Raw genomic sequence first — 18,934 nt, 5'->3', positions numbered from 1 at the left:
CCTACTTGGCAAGTCATTGGGCATTTTTTCAAAATTTCCCCCCAAATAATGTACTTTAGATATGACTTATCTATTCATTTGTTTTAGATTTTCGGTGGAAGAAGTAGGTATGTCTTCCTGTATGCCTTAGGTAAAATGTATGAGCTACAACATTTGTTTTCTAAAATCAGGAGAAAATTCTGTTTGAGTTGATCTAACTTAGGAAGAAGAAAAGCTATAAATAAAAGTAGCCTGCAGTAAGATTAGCATTTCAGGTTGGTGTGAAATACTTCCTTTGTTTGAACTGCTTCAACAAGAGAAGGTGTTAGGTGTTCCATTACAAAGTTTTTATCTGGGAGAGCTCCCATGAGAAAACGTACAAAACCATCCAGAGAGGGTATATTTAAATTATTGCTTTACAGTACTTTTCTGAATAAGGCAGTGAATAAAAAGTATGAGACAAACAAGCAAAGATTAATTTAGCAAAATGTTTTCAGAAGTACATGGGTTATCTACTTCAGGTTCTCATCACATAACAAAGGTTTTTTTTTGTTTAAAATAATTTGTTAAAAACTTATTGTGATCAATGAAAATAATTTAATACCTCTTAAAATATCTTTTTGAAAATATGGATGATTCCTATTTTTAAGTATACATTTTAGTTTTATTTGGATTACAGGACGTCATGGAGAGTGAACCATTTATAATGCTTCACATCCTTTTTTTAGTGCTAAATTTAACGTGAATGTTTATACTGAACTCAATTAAAAACATTAAGCTTTTCCCCCTCCTTTTCCCATGATAGAAAGTAAAGTCTGAAAAATGTTAGTGCAGAAGGGAAAATAAAATTCAGCCATACCTTATGATCATTAGTCGACTCTTACTAATCAATTCTGTCTGATACTTAATTTTGATATTTAATTAATATGGCAACGATACTTGAAAAAAACCACATTCCATTTGAGATAATCTTGACTCACTGAGCCAATATGAATTTAGTCATGCTGAAATTTTATGGATGACATATGATTACATATTAATACTAATTCATTTATAAGATTTTTGTGAAAAAGTACTGTACATAGCTAATAGCATAAAATGCCATAGTTATCTAGATAATAATCCATACCTGAGTATTTCTGACACAGAGACAGAGTATGGTGTTCACTGCAGGAAGTAAAGTTCCATGTTCCAGTAAAAGGTGACTTCCGGTGGTTGAGCATTAGAGCACAGTGGTAGCGGGACTCTTCATCAAAAATCTAACCAAAAAGGCAAACAGGCATAGGCAGTCATGAAACGAATAGGCTGAAGATCCTAGCAAGAAAACTTTACATCTCTTTACATTCTAAATTGGATTTTTCCTGCTATAAAAGATTCCATTAAGAAGCTATAAAATCCCTAAGAAAATGCTGATAAACTTCCAAAGCATAAGAAAAGGACAATTAACTTTAGAAATTATGAAACAAAATAGTGGCAATGTTGAGAAATGTATCTTCAAAACAGATAAAGAGAAACAGTTAGAAATGAGACAAAACAGAATTACCCTAATATTTAACACTCTGCTATCATTCCTGGGGAGCAAAAAAGTAATGATTATTAACTCAATTTATTAGATGTTTATAAACATTTTATAATGACAAATTGTGTATCACACAATAGAGAGCGCACCTTGAAGCTTTGATCCTATACTGGTCACTACAAAACTTCCATAAATATAAGTATCTATCTAGATTTCATTCTCTAACCACAAATCAATAATAATAGACATAAAAATTTATTCAAAGTATACTGTCCCTATACTTTTCTGTATGTTTGAAACATTGCACACTTAGAAAAATAAGAAAAGCTTATCCCAGGAGATACAGATTAAAAAACAACAACAATTACACACATGCTGCTCAATAATCATTAAACCAAAAAATAAATACAGGAAAGAATAATATGAGCAATATTATAAGGGATATGAGTAAAACTTTATGTCGAAGCAAAGGTGTATTATTATAAGTGTAGTCTGTATTTTAAAGGAAATACGAACTAAGATTAGAAAATCATCAAAAATATAACTCCAAGAAAAATAGGATAGAAAAATGTAGTAGTATTGGTAAATATATCTCAAGTAATAGGAATAGAAGGTGGAGAAAAGGGAGGAGAAAACCAACAACATATAACATTTTTTGTAAAAATCTAAATAAGAGAAAGGAAAAACAATCAAAATAAGATATGGGGACTTGAAAATATAATAGCATATATAACTTTAACACATTTGAAAATCTAAATGAAATAGACAACTTTCTTGAAAAATACAAATTCGTATAAGTGTTATAAGGAGAGTAGAAACACCAAAATGTACCAGGAACTTTGAAGGAAATTGAAAATTCATAATAAATAGCTCATTTAAAAAACTATGTGTCTGGGCCGGCCGAGTGGCGCGATGGTTAAGAACTCGCTTGGGATGCCAGAGGGCCCCGGTTCGGATCCCACATATGAGGGCCAGTGACACTGCCCTCTACAGCTAAGAGGCTGAACAACAGCTCAACCTGGAGCTGGGTTGCCATGAGTCGCTGGCGACGGCGTAGGCTGCAGCCCCTGTGGCAGTGGGTTGCCGTGGGCTACTATGTGTAGCCAGCAGCCGCAGTGAGCGGCCGTCCAGAAGCCGGCGACTGATCTGCCTCGCCAGGGAAGAGCGCAATGATGGTGCCAACTTGGGCCAGTGAAGCAGCGTCCTCCACAACTAGACTGAAGAACAAAATGACAGCAACTTGTCTGTTCCCCTTCCCCAATTCCCCATCACTGTTCCCATCCCCCCAATTACCCAATAAAAATCTTTAAAAAAAAAAAAAACAAAAAAACAAAAAAAAACTATGTGTCACATACTGTGCTAAAAGCTTTAAATGAATTGTCTTATGTAATCCTCACATTATATTACAAGTTCAACAGTATCAGATAAAACATTATAGACAAAAAATTGAGGCTTAAGAAAAGTTAGGTGAACTTCTAAAGGCATACTAAATGTCTGAACGGAGTTCAAGCCCAGACAACCTGACTCCTAAATTAGGATATCAACTATTTTACTAAATCCTTTTATTATTAAAGAATGATCTCTGAAAAGGATCCTAACATCATACGGATTTGTATTTAGGTAGTTCCTTCAAACTTTCAGGGAAAGATAATTCCCCAGGCTGAATCTTAATTTTAAAACACAAAGGCAGAAAACTAGATCAGTTCGTCTTATGAACCTACCACGATAAGAAAAAAAATTGACAAAATGGCATAAAAAATTAACTCTATGAACAGGGATGAAAACATTCCCAAATAAAATTTTAACAAATCTAATTCAGTAGAATAGTAAAATAATAATCCACTTGAAGCAACTAGATTTTATGACAAGAGGATAAAGATGGTTTAATATAACATCTATTAACATATTATACCACATATTAATAGGCCTAATGGAAAAAATTATACAACAATTTCAACAGATGCTGGAAATAGGTTTTAGAAAATTCAGTACTTATTCCTGAATAAAAATTCTAGTTATAGAATGATATATCTTAAAGAGTCAACATCATATACATATAACAATGAAGGATTGCACACGGTTCCATTAAGTCTAGATCATGTCTAGGATGGTGTTTATTACGCCTAGTATTTACCATAGTTCTAGAAGTCCTACCATATGTAGTGAAGCATGAACTGTTATTTGCAAATTATGAACGTCTAATTAGGAAACCTAAGAAAATCTATTGAAAAACTGAGAATAAGAGCTTTTAGCACGATGCAAGCTTATGAAATAAATATATAAAAATTCCCAAACAACAGCTTTCCTATATATCAGTAAGAAAATCAAGAAAAAGCTGCCATTCTCAATTGAAGTAAAAAAGAGTACTCCTATAAAAACTTCTCTGAGAGATCTAAAGGAAGACTTGAATATATGGAGAGATATGTTATACCATATTCTTAAATTGTAAGATTAATAAAAAGATGTCAATTCTCCCTTAAAATGTTGTCAAATTCTCATCAGAAGTTTTCGATTTAATTGTTTTACTAGGAAATTGATTAAATATCTGGAAGAATGGACAAGAATAGCTAAAAATATTTTAAAGGCCTATATTAAAGATAACTAATCCTATTATGTTTTTTAAATATGGCAAAATTATAGTATTTATATCAGTGAGTATATCTTATACACATACACACACTTCATATATAATATGATAAAGGAAGCATCCTATATTGCTTTTGACAAATGGACATATATGCAATAAGTAATGTTAAACAATTGGCTAGGATTAGGGAAAAGGATTAAGTAGTCATTGACAACATAGGCCATGTATCATGCTGTCAGAAATAAAAGGCAACCTAAAAAACAAAATGAAGAGGGCCCGCCGAGTGGCGCGATGGTTAAGAACTCGCTTGGGATGCCAGAGGGCCCCGGTTCGGATCCCACATATGAGGGCCAGTGACACTGCCCTCCACAGCTAAGATGCTGAACAACAGCTCAACCTGGAGCTGGGCTGCCGTGAGTCGCCGGCGACGGCGTGGGCTGGCCAGTCCCTGTGGCAGTGGGTTGCCATGGGCTACCGTGTGTAGCCAGCAGCCAGCGTGAGCGGCCAGCAGCCGCAGTGAGCGGCCGTCCAGAAGCCGGCGACTGATCTGCCTCGCCAGGGAAGAGCGCAATGATGGTGCCAACTTGGGCCAGTGAAGCAACATCCTCCACAACTAGACTGAAGAACAAAACGACAGCAACTTGTCTGTCCCCCTTCCCCCAATTCCCCAGCACTGTTCCCATCCCCCCAATTCACCAATAAAAATCTTTAAAAAAAAAAAAATGAAGAAAAGAGAAGCATACATTTAACTACCATTAACATGATGGACTTTCTGACTTCAAAGCAATGGAGGTAAAAAAGGGAAATGAACAGATTTAAACAAATACAAAAAAAAAATCAAAACTTATTTCTGTAATATTTTTGGTATTAAGACCTAAAGGAAAAAACCTAGGGAAATATTTGCAACAAACAAAAGAAACACAGGGTTAGCACACTTAATATTCCCTAGTCATAAAGTCAGTAAGAAATAATGAATGGGCAGATGATAGATGAATGGGCAAAGAATAAGAATATCCACACTTGATAAAATTCAAATTACTACTGAATTTATAGAATTTATAGTGGCTTGTTTTCATTAGAAATCAGAGAAATATAAATGAAAATATAATATAATTTAAGCCACCAAATTAGCAAGAATTTTTAGAAGATAATGCTCTTTAGAAGCAATGTAGTAGGGACGCTAAGAATGATGGCTGTGCACGGATAGGCTGCATGGTCACTGGCAAGTTACATGACTCTCTATGCCTGTCCCTACATTTCTAAGATAGGAATGGAATAAAAGACCTTTTCACATCTATTGTGCAGATTATATGAAATAATGCCTGTGATGCATTAGCAGAGTGTGACACATACTAGCTACTCAACAAATGTTAGAAATTATTAATATATGGGTATGGATAGAAGGACCATCACAATATAATGCCGACAAAAAAATAAACTCATCAATCTTTCTGGGAAAGAATTTGGTAACCAGAACTTTATAACTATTTATTTCTTTTCATCTGGCTATATGACTTCCAAAATCTATCTTAAATATAAGCAAAGATTATGCACAAAGATGTTCACTGAAACACTATTTAGGATTACGTAAAACTGGAAATAATCTAAATACGTACCATTGCTTAGGTAAATGATGGTGTATCTATCCAGAAGTACCGTGCAACCATGAAAATGCTTATCAAGTACATCTTTTAATGGCATAAGAAACTACTTATGATATAATACTAAGTGAGAAAAGTAGAATACAATAGTATATATTCTATATGATCTTATCTATCTCAAGAAGACAATATATGGAAAAGCCCCAGAAGAAAAAAATGCTGAAATATTTATTGTGAGTTCCTAGATCAAAGTTCAAATATGTGTTGAGATTCATTTAGTAGATCACGAAATCATTGCAATGGATCTTGATTCACATTTGTGATAATGAAATAGGCTAGGCTAGGCTAGGCTAGAATAGGATGGGATATAATGAATAGATTAGAGTAGTATAGAATAGAAAGAAATATCAATATGCATAAGCCTGAAACTATTGTGTCAATGCACAATATTTATATTTATAATTATATATCTATCTATGTGCTGGATGATTTAAATATATGTGTCATGATTAAAAGTTTAAAAACCACTGGCCTAAGTATAAGTGGGGTAAAGGTTGATATTTTTCTCTATTGTGTTTACTTTTCTACAACTGTCAAATTTTCTATAATAACTAAGGGTTATTTTGATATTTACTTTGTACATAATAACATATGATTCAGAGTTCCCTTAGCCACTAACACTAACCTTGAGCAAACTTACATTGCATCAGGAACATTAGTTGATTATTATCTAGGATGTATTTTTGGAATTCGACTTTAAAGTTAATTTCTTAATCTTTGTCCTTTGCGCTAAAGATGGTGTGTATCCAGCAAATAGGGAAGATAGAAGCAGTCTCATGGTATAGGATGACCATTGTTAATATAATGCTGTTTTCCCTTCTATAGCTTCTTTACATTCAGCTCTTAAGGAAAAAGGATCGCTAACTCCATTTCTGTACTTTTTGCCTCAAGGGACTGAAGTTGACAGCTCCAAATTGAAAAATGTTAAGTAAAGCATTTATAAACTACTTCTATTGGCAATTCATTGCTTGGTGGTTTTACATGGTTGTGAAATAAGTGCTATGGATCTGATGCTATTGTGGAAAAGCAGGGCATATGGTACATGAAGGCTCACAAAGTTCCAGTAGTTGTTCTTCTTGTGACAGCTTTATTGAGATATAACTCATATATGAAATAATGGACCCATTTAAAGCACACATCCCATAGTTTTTAGTATATTCAGAGTTGCACAATCATTTCCCCCAATCAATCTTAGAACATTTTCACCACCCCAAAAAGAAACCCCATCCCCTTTCACCATCATCCCCAATCCTTTCATCCTCTTTAGCCTCTGGCAATCACTAATCTACTTGCTATCTTTATAGATTTACCTATTCTGAATGTTTCATATAAATGAACTCACAGAATACACCCTTGTTGTTAAACCAATAATTATGGAAGACTTGAGGATTTCACATAGCTACATAATTGATTCAAAACAACTTACGTTTGTTGGTATTCTTAGCATCCGACCAACCAATAATGGGTGAAAGTTACTGTACGTCAGCTCTCTGTTATCTATCCATTTGTTGATCCTTTCATAGGCTGTCCAGCGCAAACCAATCCATAAAGTAGCTTCCATATCCAGAAGCAAGACTGTAATAAAATCTGTCAGAAAGAGATTTTTTTAAAAGCATGTGACTTACTCAGGTTGCAAATATACTAAAAATGTCAATGAACACCTCTTACTTATCCAACTACCAAGATAGTCTTTGACCTACTCTATAAAAAAAGTAGTGTAATTGGATTTTAAAAATATGTTAATTCCCCTCAGCCTCCCAAAACTAACTTGGACCCCACATCACAATAGAACATGTTTCCAAAACAATTCTGCTACCTTGTTCTCTCTGGTTCAACACTGTAGGAAGGGTGCCACCGTAAGTGCGACAAGTCTCGCTTGCTTCAGAAAATGTGACAGACTTGGGTTTGATCTTTAGAAAACACTGCAAACAAAGAACATATATGAAGCATAAAATTCCAGATATGAGGAAGCTTGCATAGGAAATAAGTGTCTCATCTTTTAGAGGGCTGCTAATTTTGGGTCTGTGAGACATGGAAATGTACACAGTAGTACCAGAAGAACGCAGATGTTCACTCTCCGTTTAAACAACGGAAGCGTGGTCTTCAAGCTATTTTTTTTTTCAAGCTATTTTTTTAAGTCTCCCATTTATTGAGTGCTTCCTTTGTGCTAAACAGTTTGCATAATGTTATCTCATTTCACTCTCACAGTGGATGGGGAAACTGAGGCATAGGGAAGTTAAGTAACTTTACCCATAAGTGAAATAGCCATACAATGATATGGTCAGTGCTGAGACTCTGTTACATCTGATTTCAAAGTCTGTACTCTTAATTATTGCCTCCTTATATATTTTTAAAAACCCACATTTTAAAAGAAATCATTCCCATCCTGCTGTCCCTTGGCAGACTATTTTAATTCAAATTTACATCAACTGTGTAAATTAAGTTAGTCTCAGGACCTTGGGGGTAAAAAAAGATTGTCCTAATTTTAAAAAGTCAAAATATACCCCTAATATTTTAACTTTATGCCAGATGATTTCAGCTGTCAGACACGTCTCTTCCTTTTTCTTTTCGATATTATGACCATGTTAGTGTGGGGTAGTATGCTCCAAATTGTGTTCCTTGAAACATTCTACAAAATGTTTCCATTTCTGCCTCCTGACAGGCTGGAGTGGCCAGTGAGATATAAGTCATTGGGAGGTTTCTAGGAGACTCTAGAGAAAACACCCTGAACTTGAGTTTGGAAGCCTTAGGTTAAAGATGGTAGATCTGAAAGACAAAAGGAGCTTGGTTTTGAAGACTTCACAGAACTTACATATCAACCCCAGGCTACTTACTTTCACACTTCTTTTATGTAACAGAGTAAGTATTTTAACATACTGTAGCAATCTCTCTTTTTAGCACCTAAATGCATTTCCTAAGAGATACATATACCGATATGGATTATACATCTCAAAGAAGCAAATATAGAATGCAGCATTTCTCATATCTATTTAATCATAAACTCCACTTTGGAAGCAAGATCAATGATTAACATTTGGTATGTGTAATTCCCAAAAAGGAGTTTGGGAAACGCTGGTATAATTTGATTGGTAGATGCTGCTTGGATGTTTTCTTTAAGGGGGAAAATTTATCAGCCAGAAACGTAGTCAGTTTCTGATATACTATAGAGATAGTCCTGACTATTCAATATATTACTATCCATTGACAGATCAACTTCAGCAAGTTAAGCATTAGTATTGAGTTGTCGGGAAAGTCATGAAGCATATTTGCGACAGATGGCACTAGTTCATTTTTGGAAGTACTAGAGTCATTCACATCTATGTTATTGCTAAGTCATTTGACAGCTGACAGTTCTAGCTTCATTCTAAAAAAAATTGAGCAATTTGGTTGAGTTTTGGAGATTTTACAACAAGTTGAAGATGGAAGACCAAACTGCATTTTTGCCATATTTTACTGTTTTACTTCTAGAAAGGAAAGAACGCGCGTCAAGCTTGTGAAAAGTTGCATAAAGTTTATGCAAATTTATGCTCTACAAGAACATCAGTGCCAACGATGGTTCACAAAATTCCATGCTGATGATTTTGATCTCAATGATGTTACTCGGTCAGGGAGGCCCACCGAGGTTGATGATGACAAAATAAAGGCATTGATCGAGTCAGATCCACGTTACACGACACGAGAGATTGCAGAAACATTGAACATCCATCATTCAAGTGTTCATGGCCACCTAAAGAAACGGGGATATGTAAGCAAGCTCAATATTTGGGTTCCGCATGAACTCAAAGAAGTTCATTTAATGGGGCATATAAACACCTGCAATATGCTCATTAAATGCGAGGAAAAAGATCCTTTCTTGAAGTGACTCATAACTGGTGATGAGAAGTGGATTGTTTACAACAATGCGGTGTGCAAACGGTCTTGGTCCTGATTTGATGATTTGCCTCAAACGACATTGAAAGCAGACATTCATCAGAGGAAGGTTATGCTCTCAATGTGGTGGGATTTTAAAGGAATCATGTTTTTTGAGCTCCTATCAAGGAACCAAATAATCAATTCAAATGTGTACTGTTAGCAATTGGATAGTTTGAATGAATCCATCATCCAGAAATGTCCAGAGCTTGTTAATTGTAAAGGAGTTGTGTTCCATTGTGACAACGTGAGACCACACACAAGTTTGATCACCAGTCAAAAATTGTTGGAGCTTGGGTGGGATGTGTTGTCACACCCACCATACTTGTCTGACCTTGTGCCGTCAGACTTCCACATGTTTCGCTCTCTTCAAAACTCCTTTCATGGTATGTAAATCAGCACCTTGTTCAGTTTTTCGCAAATAAAGACAGGTCCTTCTATGAATGAGGAATTATGAAGCTCACTGAAAGATGGCAAAAGGTTATCGAACAAAACGGGCAATATATCACTGATTGATCTTTGTTCTTTATATAAATAAATGACCTTTGGAAAACATAAGACAAAAAAAGTCATGACTTTTCCAACAACCCAATTGTAACAGAATAGGAACAGTGTTTTAAAAGACCTGTAGGCATGACTAACTTGAGAGTTAGTTAACCTGGTTCCTGACCATGTAGAGGATCAAGTGAGATGTTTGAAATATGCAGCGGCTGTCTTTGTGAAGTTATTTTATGGGTTGCCATTCTGTCACAGGCCATACAGCCACCACAAAAGCAATCATCATTTACACAATGTAACAATTCTCTTTTTACCTTATTCTGAAAAGGAATCCAATCCCCAGAGCATTGTATTTTCGCCGCAGAATCTGGACTATATTTTTCCAATGAAGATACATTATATTTTTCACAGATAAAGGGCAACCTGGTGTTACAATCTGCTGGCTTATTTAAATCTGAGAAATAAAAAGCAGGATTAGTGTGGTGAGAATTTTCTATTCAACACATTTTAAAAGTAATCCAGTAATAAAGGAAGTCTCTTTAAATCAACCTTCCCCAAATGGTTAAATAGATATTCCTTTTCTTCTCCAGCCATTTTTGTCTTCCATTTCTATTCATATCGGTAGGTGATAGCATACCAATGTTGCCTATAAAAGTGCACACATTTGGTGTAACAACCACAGTTACCCCAGTTCCTGACGGCAGGAAATAGAGTTGAGGAAGGCTAATGAGAGGGAAAGGAAACTAAAGTATATTTTAGAACTGTTGCCTGTTTATCTTTGCAAATTTGTCTATATGCTTATTAGTTATGAAAGTGGTAACTTTATTTCTAAGTACTTGTTTTAGGATATAGGAAGTCAAAATATTCACTGAAAACACCTTTATTTGCATTTGGAATTTGAGTTATTCTCATTAGCCATAAATGAAGTTACCAAACATATAATCAAAATGAAAAAAAATTTAAGCTAGTAACTGAACCTGCATTTCACATATTATATAATCAACATGAAAGGATTTGGAATTAATTTTACCCCTAAGCCAAGTCCTGGGAGAAATGTACAGGCATTCCTCTCCAAAGGTTAAAGGAAAGTGGTGCCATGGGTGTCGTGAGCTGAAAGAAAATGAGAGGTTTGATTACTCATAAAGTAGTTACATGTTTTGTTCTGTTTTTTTACTATAATTTTACTTCTAAATTTAATGTGGTACCATTATTTTATACCACTTTATTCCTGATGCTAACATGCAAAAGGACTCGGTTTTCTCTAGTCGAGGCAGTTTACGAATTAATGTTCAAAATGAGTTATAAATAGTAATCCATTTAGTAAAAGGAAATTTGAGATTGCTTCTTTCAAATGATTTCAAAAGTTTACAAAGGCAGCATCAAGGAGATCACGTACTACATAAAATGATCCATTATGGGCTGCTGAGTAGTTCTCACCCACCACTTCTGCTCTTCATCAGATATCTGAAAAAAAAACAACAACCAAACATCCACCCTTACATGTGCTGAGTTTTATAGAAGAGTTTTGATTTAAATACCCTGTCCCACCATAACCACAAACCACTAAACTTTCCAGACATTCCATGACTCTGGTCTCTAAATTACACAAACTAGGTCCTTTCACCAAAAGAGTAGTTTAAAAATTCTTTGTGTATTCACAGGCCCCATTTTGTATGCAGAAAATACAGTTGCTGTAATTATGCACATTCATTAGTTGCACATACAGTGCCCTATTGCAATTTTTATCAATTTTGGCAAGATTTTTGAAATATTTTTTAATGGAATAAATATCAAAAGAAGAAAAATATTTAAAAATATGTTCTTTTGAATTACATTTGCTATTTTGTTTTTGATGGCTTTTAGTCCCACAAAGGATGTTAGAGTAGCCAGAGAGCTGTGATTGCTAGCACAATACAGGACCGCTTCTTCATAGTTCAAGTGAGGATCAGCAACAAACCAATATTCACTCCCTTCTATTACAACTGGAGGTCCGTGAATTCCAGCACGCTCTAAAAGAGAAGAATATCAGAGTTATGACTGTGCAAACCAAACTGCACCCTCTCAACATGGATTATTGTCCAAAACTATTTATACATCGTAATCCAGTTAGATTACTGGCTCTCTTTGCCCAAGGTACTGCTGCCTGAGAGGAACCAAGGACTCCTGAGCCAGTGAGTGACTCTGCCATCCAGTCACAGAGAAAGACAAATCCAGCCTCATAATCTCATCCCATCCCAGCCAGCCACCTTCCCTGCCTGGACATACTTCATCTCACTTAAGACGTGAGAGAGCAAGCTGGCCCTTAGGCCTGGGTTTAAACAATTAAGTAAACACATTATTGAAAAAGTAAAGCAGCACTGGCTACATTTCAATTTTCTTAACTCACCTGGATTGTACCAGTCTGGTGTTTTGAGAGGACGCCCTATATAAAGAAGAAAGCAAGTGGCTTAAGTTTCGTATCCAATTACAGATCGTGGCTATAAATGCCTTTAATCTAACTCAAGAGGACTTGTGGTATTGCTGAGTTTTGCCCATTTCTGGCTAAACCCTTTCCTTTCCTGTTATGATTGCTTCCGTTTGAATTTTGTGGGGCCTATGCTATCGCTGTTTTAGCAGCAATCAAAAAGGCAGGTCTGTGAAATATTAATACAGTATTATTAGCAGGTATTCTGCCTTACATCATGGAAGTCACAAAGGAAAACTAGATAGATAAATATAGCTAATAATTAGAAAGTACTAATAAGTAAATGAATATACTTTAAAAACACCATATAAATTATAGACTAACATGCTCTCTTAGGTACTTTGGGCTCAGCATACTCAATGTTCTCTTACCTTTTGGAATCTGGCACACCCATTCAAGTTTTGTGTCACAAGCAAAAGGCCTTAAATATATAAATTCTCGGTCATAGAAATACCAGCTTCTTCGCCATTGCCTATCCATGACCTAAAGGAGAAACAGGATCACAGAGTCTGTACGCCCTATGGTCTTTCACTCTATTTTACCTCTAGCACCTAAGGTATTTGTTGAATGAATGAACACATGAATGCATGAAGTGTTGAAACAGTAACAGCCTAAGCAAGAGCCTTCAAAGGGTCTGGTACAGGGACTATATCATAAGGTCATGTTTATGTCCAAAATGCAAAGTATTGGTGTTTTTTTTTTCTGTTTTTGTTGATATGAAATTGTAGACTCTTGCACCTTTAAATTTGGGGAAGATCACGTCAGAAAAGAAATATTTAGTTCAGTGGTTTCCAAACACCTGCCTGTATGAAAGCAGATCTGTGAAAAGTGACATAAAAGTCTGGCCTCAGGGGCCAGGCTCCTTCCCTAATGTTGCTCTCTGTTCTTAGGACGTTGCCCTCCTCAACATGGTCCAAGATGGCACTTGACAAATTCCAGCCAGTAAGCAGGGGAGTAAGGAATGGGGAGGGCATGACCTGGGAGGAGCGTCCATCACTTTTTGGACAGTTGTCTCTTAAGGCCAAGATTCTGGTGGGTGCTGTGGCAGGGGGGCTAAGTTTCTCCTTCTAAAACACTGCCCTGGCCGGCCTTATTCCTGATGCAGGCTGCATCAGGAACTCTTTTATTTAGTTTTTGGGAGATTTTTCGATCTTTTCACACGAGGACTCTCCTTACATAGTGCATCAGTGTTCTGGAAACTTCACAAGCTCTCTGAAGTTTTCACTTTTTCATGTGTTAAACTGGGAATTCTATAAAAATGGCATGATACTATACAGTAACACTTTACCATGGCCTTCTCAGTTCTTGTCTCAACATTCCTATAACATTTCTGGTCAATTGCCGTCTTGAATCTCTTTCTTGGGCTTACATAACAAAGAAAATATTATCCAGATGTCTCTTCCTTCCTCATCTTCTTACATTTTTATGTGTTGCCGAGTCCCTCAAATCTACTTCTTGGCCCTTTGCGCTTTCTTTTTATATACGTTTTCTTCCAACTCTAGTCTTTTGCTTTCTACTTACTGCAGGATATTTCTTACTGCTAGCTTGGATTCAAAATATCTAAATGAAAATGCACCATTTTCCCATAAACCAGTATCTTGTTTTACTGTTTCTATAAATGCCTAGTCATAAAGCATAGTGGACCCAGCCACATGGGTTTAAATTTTAGTTCTGTAACCACATAAGCCACTCAGAGTTCAAATATCCTCCTTGTAAGATGAATTTGGGGTAACAGTACCTACCTCACAAGGTGTCTTAAGTATTAAGTGACATAATTTATTTTACATGCCTAGCACTGCCTCGCTCATGAGTTAAGAAGTGTTAATGGCCGTTATCATCATCATCATCTTCACCACCAAGACCATCATTATTCTCTCATAACACTCTTGCTTTTGCGTGTAACTTTATACATTGGCTGCCATAACCCTTGTAATTGCTTACTGTATTTATCGCCTACTAGACTATAAGTTCTTCGAAGACAATGGCTGTTTTATACCTTGTCATAGATATATCCCCAGAGCATCCCAGACTGCTTGGATATACTACTGATGGAACAAATACACAAATGAATTCGACAAAGGGAGATGCCTAACTGGTCTTTTATGTTTTCTGCTCCTATCTGTTGCATTTTGAAACCTGTCTTCAAGATGAATCTTCTCATATCCTCTTTAGTTCATGCCAAAAACCTTTCTTTAGTTCATGCCAAAAACCTTTCAATACTGTTGCCTACCAAAAAAACTGTACAAACTCCTTAACCTGGCAGCAATCTAATTTCCCAACTTTGTTTTCTTCCAAACCACCAATAAAAACTTCTTGATCTGTATTCTGTTCTGCTCACTGCCTTAGCCTCTCCTTTCCGCTCCTACTTTATTTTATACCACTTCCTCATACCATTTCCTCATGAGAAAGCCTTACCCTATCCTACCTGACCAAACCCCATCCCTCCTGAAGGCCCAATTCAAGTCCCACCTCTTTCTGGAAATAGGCCACAGGCATCACTTTCTCTTCTGTGTTTCATTAGCTCTCCTCAGCCCACTTATTTGGAGCTTATTACTGCATAGTAATAAGAGTCGTCTTTCTTGAATACGAATTTTATCTTCTCAAATTAAGTGTAAGTTAGGTTGCTCGAGGGCCAGTCCATGGGTATACATCTTACCTCCCATCACAACTAATATCATGCTCCACACACAAAAAGCACTTCATGGAGCTGCTGCCTGACTGCACACAATGCCAGCTTTATTTTTAAAATATGCAGATTGCCCAGCATTGTACTGACCTTGACAGCAGCACAGTCTCTGATATCATAATCCTGCTGAAACTCATTTTCCATGATCATAGTGGACACCTTAAAAGACAAGAGAGGCTTGAGAATTTAAGACTGATATATAAATATTTGCAATTTAGATGTAATTTACACAGTTTTAATAACCCAAGTGCATTCCTATGCCATTGAAGGAAAACTTTTTTCATCTATTTTTTTAACATCAGGATACTAAATCATGAGAGGACCTAGAAAATGTTATAATGTCAACAGTTTCCAAACAAGGGAAGCTACAGTTTTGGAAGTGGAGGGGTAACAGTGTATTAAGTTCACAGTTGGAATCACATAATCAGGAGCTTGCAAGACTTTTTTTTCTTCTTTTATTGCATGTACTGAAATGCTAGTAATTTGATGAACTATTCTCAGATATGTTCCAACTTGGAAATGAAAGTGAAGGGATTTTTTATTTAGAAAGAATAACACAATGGTAACATGGAACAAATATTTAATATCTGAGAATAATCTGTTCCTGTAGTGTCACCTAAAACTTCTCTTTAGGGTAATGTAAACATCTGAAATAATATTTAAGGACATTTTAAGGTACCCCCAAATAAATTACTTCCCCCAATAAAGATACTTTCTTTCTTACATAACCCTTATATTTTTAGATATTAAAAATAAAAGTTTCTCCTTACGAAAAAAAAAAAAAAGAAAAAAAATCAGTTGTATCACCCCGAAGATGACCACTATATCTGTATATCTATATTCTTATATTTTTGGACTATATAGAGAGAGCCTATACATATGTTTATTTTTTTTAACAAAAATGAGATTAGTAATTTCCCCCCCATACTTCATATTTGTGAATCTATTTCCATTTCAATAGATACATCTACAAAATTAATTTAATGGTTGTATAGTATGTGGATATATTATTTAACAATCGACTTCCTTGTTATTGAAACAAATACTCTTTCCATGTTATCCTAAACAAGAAAGTTAAACTTACTGGTGTGCGATCGCTCCATTGCCAGGATCCTTGTAAGTCAGGGCTTCTTTTGTTCAAACCTACCCACAGCCAACGCGGGTTACTACGTAAAAAGGGAGTGTTAAATAAATTTGAGCACAAATTTGGCAAAAATATTTAGCATTCACAATGTCTAAAATGCTTAGGACATGTATGTTTATTCAGAAGACCTGTTACACACTGAAAAGCACAGTTTCAAGCTATATAAAGAAGTCTTCTGGGCCGGCTGAGTGGCTAATTTGGTTAACAGCACGAGCTCTGAGCAACAGGGTCGCTGGTTTGATTCCCACATGGGCCAGTGAGCTGCCCAGGAGCTGAGCTGCCACTGAGCTGCCAACAGGTGGCAGGATGGCTCAGCTGGTGAGAGCATGTGCTCTTAACAAGGCTGCCAGTTCGACTCCCACATGGGATGGTGGGTTATACCCACCCGCAACTAAGATTGAACACAGCACCTTGAGCTGAGCTGCCGCAAGCTGCCCACGGGCAGCCAGGTGGCTCAGTGGTTAGAGTGTGCACTCTTAGCAACAAGGTTTCCAGTTCGACTCCCGCATAGGATGGTGGGATATGCCCACCAGCAACTAAGATTGAACATGGCAACTTGAGCTGAGGGGCTGCGAGCTGCTGACGGGCGGCCGGATGGTGACTGGACTTGGGAACTGACTAGCTGCGCCCTCCACAACTAAGACTGAAGGACAACAACTTGGCTGTTTCCCTTCCCCAATTCCCCAATAAAATCTTAAAAAAAAAAAAGAAGTCTTCTAACATGAAACCGAACCCTAAATATAGGGCAGCTATCGAAAAAGTACCACACTTGGGCCGGCCGAGTGACGAGTTGGTTAAGAGCTGGCTTGGGATGCCAGAGGGCCCCGGTTCGGATCCCACATATGAGGGCCAGTGACACTGCCCTCTACAGCTAGGATGCTGAACAACGGCTCAACCTGGAGCTGGGCTGTTGTGAGTCATCAGACACGGTGTAGGCTGCAGCCCCTGCTGCAGGGGATTGCCATGGGCTACCGTGTGTAGCCAGCAGCTAGCGTGAGCAGCCGCCGTGAGCAGCCGTCCAGAGGCTGGTGACTGATCTGCCTCGCCTGGAAGGAGTGCAATGATGGTGCCAGCTTGGGCCAGTGAAGCGGCGTCCTCCACAACTAGACTGAAGAACAAAAGGACAGCAACTTGTCTGTTCCCCTTCCCCGATTCCCCAATAAAATCTTAAAAAAAAAAAAGAAAAAGAAAAAGTACCACACTTTATAAAATTAAATTTTAATTTTTTTTCCTTCACATAAAAGCAAAAACTATTCTGCTTTGAATTTAAGAGGGGAAAAAAGTATATGATTATTCCAAAACTTCTACTGCAGAGCTTCAATATTAGACAATGTTTTCAGTTACAGTCAAATACAATAATGGCATTGCCTTAAAGCTCCTGCCTGTCCATAACACTATCAAATCTTTTCTTTAAAATGTAGAACAAACCTTTTGGCTAAATTTTTATTAAACTTGATTTTTAAAACTTATTTAATTTCCACTGCTCATTAAGTTTAAAGTAAACAAGTATTTTCTAAATCCCAAAGTCCATGGGCTATGCCAGAACAATACAATTAAGCAATCACTTAAATGATTATATTTAACACTCATAACTATTAACAAGGTACTGAGTGACATGCAATGGTGATACAAGACCTAGTATCTACCCTCAAATAGCACATAAACTAGTCAGGGAGACAAGATATATATGAACAGAGAAATTATAAGACCATTTTTGAAAGACATCAAATGTTATATAGTTTGCATACATTTTTGGTGCTATAAAAGTTCAGAATATGAGAGGTCATTGCGGACTGCAGGAAGTCAGGAAACATTTTGTGAGGTGGGTAGGACCAAAGATAGTCTTCAAACAATGGCTACTGTTTCTTTCGAGCCATAATCTGAGTGCTTACCATGTGCCAGTATTCAGATTGGCTGAGAGGGAAAAAAACAGGTACTATTCCAAGGAAGAATATATACAGTGACATATAGAGGCAGGGACACACATCGTAAGTGATTCCTTCGCCTCAGAGAAATATATGTTCTCACCAGGGAGATATTGCCAATATAAATAAAGTGATATAACCATAAAAAAAGTATTTTCTCCACTTCTGACCCAACTTGAAAATAGTCTCAAAAATGTATTATACTTTCTAGGCCTTAAAAAGTGGACCGTGTTCCATGTAAATTTTTTGATGATGCTTGCTTCTTTCCATATAATTTAACCTTCTGATTGCATATACTATGTATGATCAATACACATGAGTGTATATTACATACGCATAACTATATATGTGTTATATGGACATAAATACAACACATATTAGAAAAGGGGTAGATCAAAATCTAAATTTAATTCTTACTCTCAAGCTTAGTAGACTATATGGAATACATGGGACGTACAGCTGCAAGACCACCGAGAAATACAAGAAGTCTGCATTTAAAAAGTTTGCTAGTAAATCAAAGGCTAGAGCAAATTTAATTTTAAGTTAATTCCTCATCTTTTAA

The 18,934-nt window shown here is 36.4% G+C and overlaps 1 protein-coding gene across 2 annotated transcripts in view; it reads right to left on the bottom strand.

Moving 5' to 3' along the window:
* Positions 1 to 18,934, bottom strand: part of LOC109379858 (CD302 antigen) — a 123,291-nt gene that overhangs the window by 67,494 nt on the left and 36,863 nt on the right. For both annotated transcript variants that reach the window (XM_019636832.1, XM_019636830.1), the window contains exons 14-24: positions 16,388 to 16,469; positions 15,394 to 15,462; positions 12,989 to 13,100; positions 12,540 to 12,575; positions 11,987 to 12,162; positions 11,550 to 11,617; positions 11,184 to 11,263; positions 10,468 to 10,607; positions 7,563 to 7,668; positions 7,173 to 7,333; positions 1,109 to 1,238 (exon numbers count right to left, since the gene is read on the bottom strand). In XM_019636832.1, coding sequence (XP_019492377.1) covers positions 1,109 to 1,238; positions 7,173 to 7,333; positions 7,563 to 7,668; positions 10,468 to 10,607; positions 11,184 to 11,263; positions 11,550 to 11,617; positions 11,987 to 12,162; positions 12,540 to 12,575; positions 12,989 to 13,100; positions 15,394 to 15,462; positions 16,388 to 16,469 — 1,160 coding nt within the window. The remainder of the gene's footprint in view (positions 1 to 1,108; positions 1,239 to 7,172; positions 7,334 to 7,562; positions 7,669 to 10,467; positions 10,608 to 11,183; positions 11,264 to 11,549; positions 11,618 to 11,986; positions 12,163 to 12,539; positions 12,576 to 12,988; positions 13,101 to 15,393; positions 15,463 to 16,387; positions 16,470 to 18,934) is intronic.

This window comes from Hipposideros armiger, unplaced genomic scaffold (assembly GCF_001890085.2).
Source record: "Hipposideros armiger isolate ML-2016 unplaced genomic scaffold, ASM189008v1 scaffold_30, whole genome shotgun sequence".
NCBI classification, from domain to species: Eukaryota; Metazoa; Chordata; class Mammalia; order Chiroptera; family Hipposideridae; genus Hipposideros; species Hipposideros armiger.
This window is presented reverse-complemented; position numbering and strand designations above follow the sequence as displayed.